We start from the raw sequence: 12,548 nt of genomic DNA, 5'->3' as shown, positions 1-12,548 counted from the left end.
CCACTCAGACCAGGGGCTCGCCCTGTGGGCCCACCCATCCACAGCGAGGGCTGTCGGGCACGGCAGCCATCGCCGGGAGTTCTGATGCCCTAAAGTGATGAGCATCAACTCCTGGGCATACACAAGGCATTAACAGCTCAGGTACTAGCAGTGTGATCCCTGTGTTGTCAGGGGCCTCAGCAAGTGGGTACTTAACAGGCCCACCACACGGACTGGCTACCATGCTGGTAACCTAGCAGGAAGGGGGGCCAGGGTGCATGGGGAAAAGTGAGGGGAGGGGGAGAGGAGCCTGCACTATGGAAACTAGTTGGTAGTTCATTCCCAAATGGCTCACACTGAATGGAAAGTGTCGGAAATGGAGGTTGAACCTCAAGGGGGGCCAAAAATGCCGAAAAGGAAACAGAAAACTAAACAATAGTACACACCAAAAACAAAGCTGGGAGGATAGCCAGGTCAATATAAAGAAGTCCACCAAGAGGACAGGGAGAAAGGAGCAAGGACAGGGAAGGAGAGGAACAGGGATGGTAATGTAGTCTCAAAAAAAGGAAGGAGGCTGCAATAGCTCGGGGCCCCATGCACGGCACAGACATACCCACAAAAGGGACAGTGGACCCCTGGGCAGACAACTAGGAAATTCATTATGAGTCTGCATCAAGCAGAATAGCAGTTTTCCACAGAGTTACAACTTATAGCCAAAGAGTCGCAAGAAAATCTGGCAGTGTTCTTCCCTATGGCTACGGTAGAGGTAGAAACGGATAGTGTCAGGGTGCATCTAGTGATCTGTGTACCTATTGTGGGGATGTAGTGGAAGTGGGTGCAGGTGAGGGCACAGGACGTATTACTAGTCTCCAAGGATGGACAGACAAACGTGGTAATGCCACAGGTAGTGTTGGAAAGATGGACACGGGAAGGTTGTGATCTGTCCAGATGGCCAGGCATGGGCTGATATGCAGACATGTGAAGCGAGTTTGTTTCTGTGGGAAGTAAATGGGACGAGTTGTGAGAAAGAGCTTCTGCCACCTTGAACTTACTTCAAAAGACTGGGAACACATTGGTTATACCAAATATTCACAATAGAAACTGTATGGTTGAATTGTTACAAAGAAGGGAGATTGGTAGCGTTCAGAAAATTCATGCTTTAGGAAAGCAGAATGATTACTGATGGAACAACTAGTAAGGTAATTTGGACGGACTTTCAGCTGCTGGTACCACTCACAGGATCAACTCTTATGACACTATCATGGCATATGCTGTATTGACTGAAAGGATCTCTGAGGGTATTACTTGCTCAAAATTTAACCTACTTAAATAACACACTTCACCCAGAACTTACAGTCCTTGGACAAATTAAGTGTCCCAGCAAGGGGACATTTCGATGGAACGAAAGTGGCAGCATATATGCTATTTCCGGGAATGACAGCATTGTGAGGCCTGTTTCTAGCAGGCTTTTGTAAACTGAATTTCTGGGTAAACTGCAAGCAAGCACATGCTGTAGATGTGTCAACACACCATACACCAATAGAATGGTTAACTGACGCTGGCCAGGGAAGCAATTAGTATTAAGGACTTAATCAGTATAGAAGAGTATAATAGGTTACACGGTAGTTAGGGAGACAATACAAGTGCCAGGAAAAGTTCTGTGTGGGGACACTTCATTGTGAATTTCGAAGGGGGGAGGGTGCCCCCAATATATTGGAGTTCAGATAATGTACTGGGAGCTCAATACTAAAGTAGGGAGAACATATGTGACGCCATGAGTAACTATAGGCATGGATTTATGGAATTCTTAATAATTTGGTATAGCTATGGCTGGAAGGTACAAGTTAAGGGACCAATGGACGTATCAGGTAGTGGGCACTGGTAACATTGTTATCAAGCAAACAGTTTAGCAAGGCAGGTTAACGAAGCCACTTGCAGGCAAGAAAACACAGCCTGGTTGGTGGGCATCGTAAACAGAAGTGGCATAATCAGGCAGAACGTAGGGCACTGATGTGCTACATGCAGAACATAGGGCACTGATGTGCTACAAAAGACCTATATGTTGCACTTAACAACAGTGCCCAGCAACCTGCACTTGGGGCCAAAGTGGGCTGGAAAAAGCTGTTATAATTATTAAGGACACTCCAATTGTCCCCTCCAGACAGACAAAGTCAGAATCACAGGGAAAGGAGTATAAATACAAGGGTCCAGACACTTGGGGCAAGCAGGTGTGTTGCCATTCTGTCCGCGTCCGGAAGCGCAGAGAATGATGATTGTTTAAATTGCTGGCCAACCACAATGACTGCCCACTGACTAATTCTGGCGGCCAACTGCCCCCTGAATCAACCTCAAGCTCTGTGGCACACACACACCACAGCAATGATGAAGTGTGTAGGAAGGTCAGTGCTGCATGGGTGTGGGGACGATAGGGGGGGGGGGGGGGGGGGGCGTGCGGCCAGCCTCCATCTTCTGGGTGATGTCGTCCAACGTACTGTGAGCTGCCTACTGCAAGGGTGGAGCTGGGGTGCAATCTCATGGCATCCTAGGTTCAAAGCTGTCCTCAATCACTGACCAAGCTGCTGTGGTTGGCAACTGGAGCTGCCAAGGCTCTACTACGTCGACAGCTGCTGGCTGTTAACCTTCGGCACTCTACATGGTGACCAAGAACAGCACTTCATGGAATAGCCAGCTGTGCTCCGGAGGGCAGGTGGGGCTTCCAGTTCAGCCAAACAGTCTGCTCAAGGTAGAACAGGCTGGTACATCATGCGCACAAAGTGGCTGGGTGCTGTAGTGGTAGCCTCTGTCACTGGCATTTGCGATGACATGTGGACACATGCAGTGCTTCCGACATCCGGATCAGCAGAGGCACTGTGTATTCTTTGGCAGAATAAAAGTCGATGCCAAACTCGTCTCTCTGTCCCTGCACACACTGGCAGGATTCACCCTCTCCCTCAAATCATATCTCTGTCTTCCTGGTGTGTTATGGCACCTGTGGCCAGGGGTCATAACAAAATGAACACACAGGAGACTTGCCCTAATTTAATCCTCATACCACTGAGATGATGAGTGAAATACACGTTAGTGTAAATGGTGCTGAGAAACCCCTGAAATTATTAAAACTGAAAAAAGCTCCTGAGCCCAAACGAATCCGTATCAGATTCGATACTGAATCTGTAGCTGAGTTAGCACCTCTTCTAACCATAATGTATTGTAGATGCTTGAACAAAAAACCATGTCTGGTAGTTGGAAGGAAGTGAAGGTCACACATGTCTACAAGAAGGGTAATAGGGCCTACAAGACCTACAAAACTACTATCCAATATCTTTAACATCCATTTGTTGTGGAATTTTATAACAATTTCTGAGCTCAAACATAATGAGGTATCTTGAACAGAATGTCCTCCTCCATGCCAACCAGCACGGATTCTGAAAACACTGATCATGTGAAACCTGACTCACGCTTCTCTCACGTGACATTCTGAAAGCTTCGGATCAGGTCAGTCAACTAGACGCAGTATTTCTTGATTTCCATAAAGCATTTGTCTCAGGACCACATCTACGCTTATTGTTAGAATGGGATATTAAGTGAAATTTTTGAGTGGACCTTTTACTAGGGATAGTGCAGCACGTTAACTTGGATGGAGTCATTGTCAGATGTAGAAATAACTATGGGAGTGCACCGAGGAAGTGCGTTGGGACCCTTGCTGCTCATGTTGCATACTAATGAGTTTGTGGACAATATTAATAGTAACCTCAGACTTTTTGCAGAGTTATCTACAATGAAGCTGTACAAATATTAAGTAACACTAAATTTCTTTATTTCATGTCTATGACCACAAACTTGTTCGGTCCTCAGAGTAACACTTTTGGTCAGCAATAACCTCCTTCAGATCTGTTTTAAGACATGTCTTAATATAATGGTGCAGCATGTGAAATTAAAAAAAGACCTTGATAAGATTTCAATGTCGTTCTATGATCTTTAGCTTGTTTTAAACGATCAAAAATGTAAAATTGTGCACTTCACAGAAATAAAAATCACACACACACCGTATGGCATGACTGTAACATCAAGTAACACTTTGTAGGGGAAAGAAATGGGATTCACACATAGACTCATTCGTGGGTAAAGCAGGTGGCAGACTTGAGATGCTGAAGAATCTAAACTGGGATACTCTTGAAGATACAATGTAAACTATCCCAACAAACCCTAATTACAAAGTTTCAAGAACCGGTTTTAAATGCTGACTCTAGAAAATATTATCACCCCTTACGTATTGCTCTAATTATAGCAAAGAGGCATTTAAACAATCTTTCTTCCCATGCTCCCTACGACAGTAAATGGAGCAGGAAGACACCCTAATAACGTGTACAATGGGATGTACCCCCTGCCATGCATTTCACAGTGGTTTGCAGATGTGGATAACAGAGGCATGGCACTACGACCATCGCTTCAAAATCAATTACATACATGGGTGGGTGCTGTGGCAGCGAGAACTATTGAGACTAAGTAGACAGCATGGATATCATGACTTAGATGTTCAATTACTTCAGGAAAAATACTGGAATGGACACTTCAATAAAACAGCAACCTTGTAGTACTCTTTCTAAGGAGCTTGCATATTGAAATGGCACTATATGAGGCCTACGTTTTTCCATGTATTAAGCTGACAAATCCTACAGGTATATCACTGTGACATCTGCGCCTAATACCCAAGACTGGAAAAAAATACAGGTCACACTTGTTTACAAGAAGGGTAACAGAAGTTATTGATAAAATAACTCTCCACTTTCATTAACTTCCATCTACTGCAAAACCGTAGAATATACTCCGAACTTACACATAATGAAGTATCTTTAACAGAATGACCTTTTCCATGCCGACCAGCATGAATGCTCAAAACATTGATCATGTGAAACTCCCAATTCATGATTTTCTCAAATGATACCCTGAAAGCCACTGATCAAGGAAACCATGTAAATGCAATATTTCTTGACTTCTGAACAACAATTGTTAACCAAGGTAAGATTATATGGGTTATCAAACAAAATTTATTGCTGCTTCGAGTATTTCTTGGTAGAGAGGACAAGTATAACATCTTGGGGTCGACAGAAGCGTCCGATCCCACGTGACGGCGCCGCGGAGTTTGGTTTGTGAGTGTGGCATGTTTGTATATGTCGTCTTGTTGTGCTCTCTAGTGGTATATTCAGGGTTTTCGTTGGTGTGGTGTAATGGGCTCAGTTTGGTTTTGCTTATTATCCAGAATTGTTCGAGTGTCGGCTGTGTTTGTAGTGGAATTTGTTTCAGTGAGTTAACGATTTTGTGTAAAGGTTAGTTTAGTGTTGTTCGCTGTACATTGTGTGGCAATTTTTGTAAAATTAATCTGTTGTTGTTTTTGTTCAGGAATGGATATTACGGATAAAATTAACAGAGCGCAGGTCAAATGAAGTGTTCGATCCCAATGTGTGGCTGTGTATGTTGATATTGGTATCAGGAGATGTTCTTGAACTATATAGGCCAAGGAAAGTGTTTGATCCTGATTTATGGGATTGAGAGCTGCTGTTGAGCTATATAGGTCAAGGGAAGTGTCCGATTCCAAATATTGTGTTTAGTGGTATTTGTGGAGTTTTGTGATGTCGGTTTCTTTCGTCGTTTTGTGTGGTTTTGTATGGGGGTGGGTGTTTAAATTTGTTTATATTTAGTTTGCCCCCGCCCAAAAACACCCCATTTCCTGCGCTTGTCCCATTAGTGTTACTAGGCTTTTTATGGAAAGTGTGTGTGTCTGTTTTTCGATGTATTTTCGTCCTGATAAAGTCTGCGTACCGACTTTATATGCGCCATATTGAAATCGTGGTTTATGGTCGTTTCCGCCATATTTGTGACGTCATGGGTCAAAGCTGACAGGCGGGATCCAACGCTTCCGTATTTCCATATCTTGGATGGAGAATCACTCACAAAAGTAAATGTACCTTCAGGTATGCCTAACCAGTGCATGCTGGTACACTTGCTGTTCGTGTTCTGTATTGATGACCTTGCACACAATATTAACAGCAACTTCATAAGCTCAGTCATAGGCAAATCAGATGGTAAACTCCAATTCATTGACAGGACTCTACAAAACCGCAGTCAGTTGACAAAGGAAACTGCTTGCATACGAATCACTTGTCATTTCACAATACTGTGACCAAGTGTGCCCATACGAAATAGGATAACGGGGGATATTAAATACATGTGGCTAAATGACCATGGGCTCCTGCGAGCATCATAGTAAAGTTGAAAAATCTAAATAGGAAGACTCTTGAAGAGAGATGCAAATTATCCCACGAAAGCTTATAAAATTTCAAATGCCAATATTAAGTGAAGAATCTAGAGATATTACTCATCATCCAACTCCTCACTTCAATAACAGCCATGGAAACAAAAGTAGGCATTATGCACTCACAAAGACATTTAAGCAGTCCCTATTCCTATGCTCCATATGCAACTGGGGGAGAAATCTCAATATATGGTTTCATGCAAGCCGCAGTATTTTGCGGAGTATATAGGTGTAGAGGTAGAAAACTGTCAGTGACGAATAGATCGTAATACTGTTGGATGCCAACTTTTTTCATTCTTTAATACGAATTTTCCTTCATTTCCGATGTTTAAAGGCATTTTGAAACTTTACTTTGACGAACTAAAACCTAATTCCACTGAGTTGTTGTGAACCAATTTCAGTACGTAAAATTCGAAATACAAATAAATATTAACATGCTTGGTAATCCTTATTCAATATGTTTGTAAGTTATATGGCCATAAATGATCTCCACTTATGTAACGTCTTGGTTAATCTGCATTATTATTGTGATTTGGTACTAGAGCTTTACGAACAATGCACATACAACAAAATTTACAATTTAAACCATACCAATACCACCCTTACTTGTGTTCGTTATCAATAACTTTAAAACATACCTCAAAAAAATTAAAGAAGCAAAAAGTCTGAGAGCATCATATGTGTAAATAACCTCAAATATTGAAAAACAGTTACACGCCTGTGATGTAGTAACTTTTTTCATTGTTCATCAGTGGTTCTGTAGGCTATGCAGTAGGAATAGAAAGATTGTGGAACAGGAGGGGAAAATTGCTGTCCTTCAGGCTGAGTTAGATGAGGCTAGGCGAGAAGTGGGCAGGTTAAGGGGGGGGGGGGGGGGAGAAGGGTAAGCAGGGGTGGGAAGTGGCAACAGGCATAAGGAACAGGCCAAGAAATTCTTCTGACAGCTTTGTTATTAATGTACAAAATAGGTTTGACCTGTTGCCTCAGTCAGAAACTGATGAGCCTCTCACAGAAGTAGATGTAGACAGGGCTCATCAAGCTTTCAGCAGCAAATTGAATAAGAAGGTAGGGAAGTCTGCAAAGAGAAAAAGTCTTGTTGCTAGGTAGTTCGCATGCTAGGGGTGTGGGCCAACTTCTGCAGGATGAAATAGTGTCAGAATACCAGGTCACAAGTTTTTTCAAACCTAGTGCTGGGCTGGGGCAGGTTACAGAGGATTTAGGTTCACTATGTAGAGGCTTTACTAAGGAAGATACCGTGGTTATTGTGGGTGGGCCGGGCATCAGTATTGACAGAGATCCGGGATACAGCATAGAGTGTGACCTGGCAAATATTGCATCGGCATCGAGTTATACCAGTGTTGAGTTTGTATCGGTTCTGGAGCGCCACGACCAATCTCATTTCAGCTCTTCTGTCAGGAGAGTTAATTTGGAGTTGGAACGGCTACTTGGATCTGATGCAGGGTCACACATTGGTGTGGTTCCTGTTGATTCACTCTGTAGGTGGGACTATACTAGACATGGCCTACAGCTCAACAAGAAGGGGAAAGGTAAACTGGCTGGGCTGATAGCAGGAAATTTAAAGGGGGGAGGAACTACATCTTATGGTGGTAACTTTTTTTCGTGTAAGATCAGTGTCCAGCGGGAAACTCAGCCAGGCAAGTACTAAAGATGTTAAAAAAGTTCAAGATACTCACAAAAGTAAAATGAAAAATAATGTTAGTATATTTCATCAAAATATTGGGGGATTGAAGAATAAAATTGATGAGCTTCTGCTTTGTTTAGAAGATATAGAAACTGAGAATGTAATACATGTACTATGCCTGTCTGAGCATCACATTGTCACTAATATGCAAAAGGTTAGCATCAATCGGTACAAATTAGCTGCACATGAAAGTAGAGATAATATGATGAGAGGAGGAGTTGCCATATATGTCAAAAGCTTCCACAGTGCAAAAAATTTAGAAACTAAACATTTTTGTGTAGAGCAACATATGGAAGCATGTGCCACTGAACTAAAACTAAATGATTGCACTTTCATAATTGTAATAGTGTATAGATCCCCCTCAGGGAATTTCCAGCTATTTCTAGAAAACTTGGATGCTTTGTTGTGCTATCTGTCAGACGGGGGGAAGCAAATTATCATTTGTGGGGATTTCAATGTTGATTACCTGAAAGAGTGTAATAGGAAGAATGACCTTGTAGTATTACTCAGTTCTTTCAATTTGAGCTCCGTCATTGATTTTCCTAATCGGATAACAAAGGACAGCAGGACATTGATAGATAAGTTTTTTATAGACCAAGATAAGTTTAAGGACATAAATGCTTTTCATGTTGAGAATGGTCTTTCAGATCATGGTGCACAGCTAGTTACAGTACATGACATAGCTCCATGCAGTATATCAAATCAGAATTTCAAAGCAGTGCGTTCAATTAACAATATAAATACTGCAAACTTTAGGGAAAGCCTAAAGCAGCTAGACTGGGATGAAGTGTATATGGAACCCAATGCAAACTTGAAATATAACTTATTTCACGATACATTTTCAAGGATATTTGAAAATTGTTTTCCCAAGAAAATAGTTAAACATAATTCCAAGAAAACATAAAAAAACCTTGGCTAACCAAAGGAATAAGAATATCTTGCAACCGTAAAAGAGAACTGTATCTAACAGCAAGAGGGAGTACTGACCCCGAAATTGTTCAATATTATAAAAACTATTGTACGGTACTAAGAAAAGTTATTAAAAAGTCCAGAAGCATGTGTATCATGTCTGAGATCAATAACTCTGATAATAAAATTAAAGCAATTTGGAATATTATTGAAAGGGAAACAGGGCAACCAAGAGCATAGGAAGACTTTAGTGCCATAAAACTGAATGACAAGTGTACTAACAATCAGAAATTGGAAATATTTTCGATAATCATTTTTTAAATGTTGTGGAGAAAATAGGATCTAGATCTTCAATAGAAGAGGCAAGGCTTCTAATAGAAGAGGCCATACCTGTGCAGTTTGAAACAACTGTATTTCCACCAACCTCTCCCTCTGAAATCAGTAAAAAATGAACTCACTAAAAACTAAAGCTCTTACGGAATTGATGGCATTTCCAGCAAGATACTTAAAGCTTGTTCCCCACAGATAAGTAGTATTCTCAGCCACATATGTAATAGCTCGTTGGAGCAGGGTGTTTTCCCAGATAGACTGAAATATGCCATTGTAAAACCATCGCGTAAAAAGGGGGATACGTCGGATGTCAACAACTATCGCCCAATCTCTCTTCTGACAGCTCTTTCAAAATTTTTTGAGAAAGTAATGTATTCAAGAGTAGCCTCCCATATTTGTAAAAATAAAGTACTAACAAAATATCAGTTTGGTTTTCAGAAAAGCTTTTCAACAGAAAATGCTGCTACATACGCTTTCACTGATCAATTATTAAATGCTCTCAATAACCAGACATCACCCATTGGTATTTTTGTGATCTCTCAAAGGCCTTTGATTGTGTAAATCATGGAATTCCTTTAGATAAGCTAAATCATTATGGTTTGAGGGGGGCAGTGCACAAATGGTTTAATTCATACTTAACTGGAAGAATGCAGAAAGTTGAAATAAGTGGTTCATGTAATGTTAAAAAACAGCTGATTCCTCAAACTGGGGGGCTATCAAGTACAGGGTCCCACAGGGTTTGGTCTTAGGTACTTTACTGGTCTTGATATACATTAATGACTTACCATTCCATATTGATGAAGATGCAAAGTTAGTTCTTTTTGCTGATGATACAAGTATAGTAATAACATCCAAAAACCAAGAACTAAGTTATGTAATTGTAAATGTTTTTCAAAAATAGCTCTGAGCACTATGCGACTTAACCTCAGAGGTCATCAGTCGCCTAGAACTTAGAACTAATTAAACCTAGCTAACCTAAGGACATCACACATGTCCATGCCCAAGGCAGGATTCGAACCGGTTTCAGACTGTAGTGCCCAGAACTGCACAGCCACTCCAGCCGGCTGACCGCACGGTGACTCCGGCCGGCTGATGTTTTTCACAAAATTATTAATTGGTTCTCAGCAAATGGACTCTTTAAATTTTGATAAAACACAGTATATACAGTTCCGTACAGTAAATGATACAACTCCAGTAATAAATATAGACTTTGAACAGAAGTCTGTAGCTAAGGTAGAATTTTCAAAATTTTTAGGTATGTCCATTGATGAGAGGTTAAACTGGAAGCAACACATTGATGTCTGCTGAAATGTCTGAGTTCAGCTATGTATGCTGTTAGGGTTATTGCAAATTTTGGTGATAAGAATCTCAGTAAATTAGCTTACTATGCCTACTTTCATTCACTGCTTTCGTATGGCATCATATTCTGGGGTAATTCATCGTTGAGTAGGAAAGTATTCATTGCTCAAAAACGTGTAATCAGAATAATTGCTGGAGCCCACCCACGGTCATCCTGCAGACATCTATTTAAGGATCTAGGGATCCTCACAGTATATATATTCACTTATGAAATTTGTTGTTAATAATCCAACCCAGTTCAAAAGTAATAGCAGTGTGCATAGCTATAACACCAGGAGAAAAGATGATCTTCACTATGCAGGGTTAAATCTAACTTTGGCACAGAAAGGGGTTCATTATGCTGCCACAAAAGTCTTTGGTCACCTACCAAACAGCATCAAAACCTTGAAGAGAGTCAACCAACATTTAAAAATAAATTAAAAGAAATTCTAGATGACAACTCCTTCTACTCATTGGCTGAAATTTTAGATATAAATTAAGGGAGGGGGAAAAAACTAACAAACATTAGTGTCGTGCAATATTTTGTGTAATGTAATATCTTGTATAGACATCATTCATTAACCTGACACGTTCCACATGATTACGAAGTGTCGTATTCATGATCTATGGAACAAATATTAATCTAATCTAATCTTTGCAGTGCCTCGGAAACATTAACATGCGCGTGTTCCCATATCATCAAAACGAATACAACATTGTGCTGTCAAAACCAGGTTTCTACAGTGCGACTACCAGGTGCCTTCATCCAATACAAACTGAACGTAAACAACTTACACACGTTACTATGTCATGTAGAAACCGAAATGGTGGCTTTCTAAGCAACTTTTCGGTCAAAGGTGGCCTTTTGACGTATTTTCCTAAGGATTCCTGCGTTTTCTTAATTACATCGGGTTTTACTTCTTCTGTCATACTGCCAAAACACTATAACAACCACCTTACGATTAATATACACAACGGCAGAAAAGAATGTGGTTAGAATAATGTCTGTGCAAACAGGTGTGACATCATACGGGATGAGTTAACTTCGATCAAATAACTTAACTTCACACACTGATCATAAAAACTTCAGTAAAGGGCAATTAATGCTGCTAATATTTTTCCAGTATCTCGTCGGACAAAATACTTATTCTGTATGTATCTACATACATGTCAATATCAGCATTAATGACACATTCAGGTCGCGCTGTTGGTATTACGCAAGGATGTTAGCAGCTCACGGCAAAGAGATATGCATTGAACTTCCTTGGACGCTCCATATATGTCTCAATGGAAAAACTTTACAAAGTTTTGTTCATCCATGCAACTGAACTTTGCAAATACCAATTACTATTGCTACCTGCTACGGATTAAATTTCCAAAGGAACAGTTTGCACATAACTTCAACAAAACAAGCGTACGTTTAGCTAGGTTTCCAAATGCAGCACAAGTGACACCTTACTAGTGTCGTCACGGAAATTGCACATTGAAACACCAAAATTCAGTTCGCGTCATTCTACACACGTCAGTTCCTGGCATAGGGGGAAACGCCGTTTTAGCTTTGTGACATAACTAGGTTTCTCAAACTATTTATTACGTATACAGAACGCATATAAATTAACAACGTTTGTAGGTATGCCAGTGGAGAATACATAATAAACAAGAGGTGGCATATGTTTTCATTTACAATATCGACATTAGAATGCCTATAGAATCTTACTGTCAATCCAAATAATTTAATAATTTTTGATGTCGTAGCGACTTTATCAGCTTCGTCAGCGAACGTCTGCTCTCATGGATTATGTTCTGCTTTCATTTGAGGAGACTCTATACTTGTTCCTAACGAAAGGAAGTTTTGTATTGATGTGTTCTTTTGTGCAGGGTAACCACTTGTTTAGGATGGATCCACCACCATCTTTGTTATCACAAAAAGTGAATAGTGGCTACTACACATTCTCAGACACATATGTAGTAGCTCAC

General features: G+C 40.7%; 1 protein-coding gene across 2 annotated transcripts in view; it reads right to left on the bottom strand.

Annotated features, from left to right (window-relative positions):
- The window catches only part of LOC126278416 (TRAF3-interacting protein 1), a 272,794-nt gene extending 261,217 nt beyond the window's left edge, over nucleotides 1–11,577 (bottom strand). The window contains exon 1 of one of the 2 annotated variants that reach the window (XM_049978524.1): nucleotides 11,367–11,577. In XM_049978524.1, the coding sequence (XP_049834481.1) occupies nucleotides 11,367–11,501 (135 nt within the window). In that variant the 5' untranslated portion in view covers nucleotides 11,502–11,577. The remainder of the gene's footprint in view (nucleotides 1–11,366) is intronic. The other variant, XM_049978525.1, reaches the window with a different exon arrangement.
- Nucleotides 11,578–12,548: the final 971 nt, after the last annotated feature.

Source organism: Schistocerca gregaria, chromosome 6 (genome assembly GCF_023897955.1).
Source record: "Schistocerca gregaria isolate iqSchGreg1 chromosome 6, iqSchGreg1.2, whole genome shotgun sequence".
Classification (NCBI taxonomy): Eukaryota; Metazoa; Arthropoda; class Insecta; order Orthoptera; family Acrididae; genus Schistocerca; species Schistocerca gregaria.
This window is presented reverse-complemented; position numbering and strand designations above follow the sequence as displayed.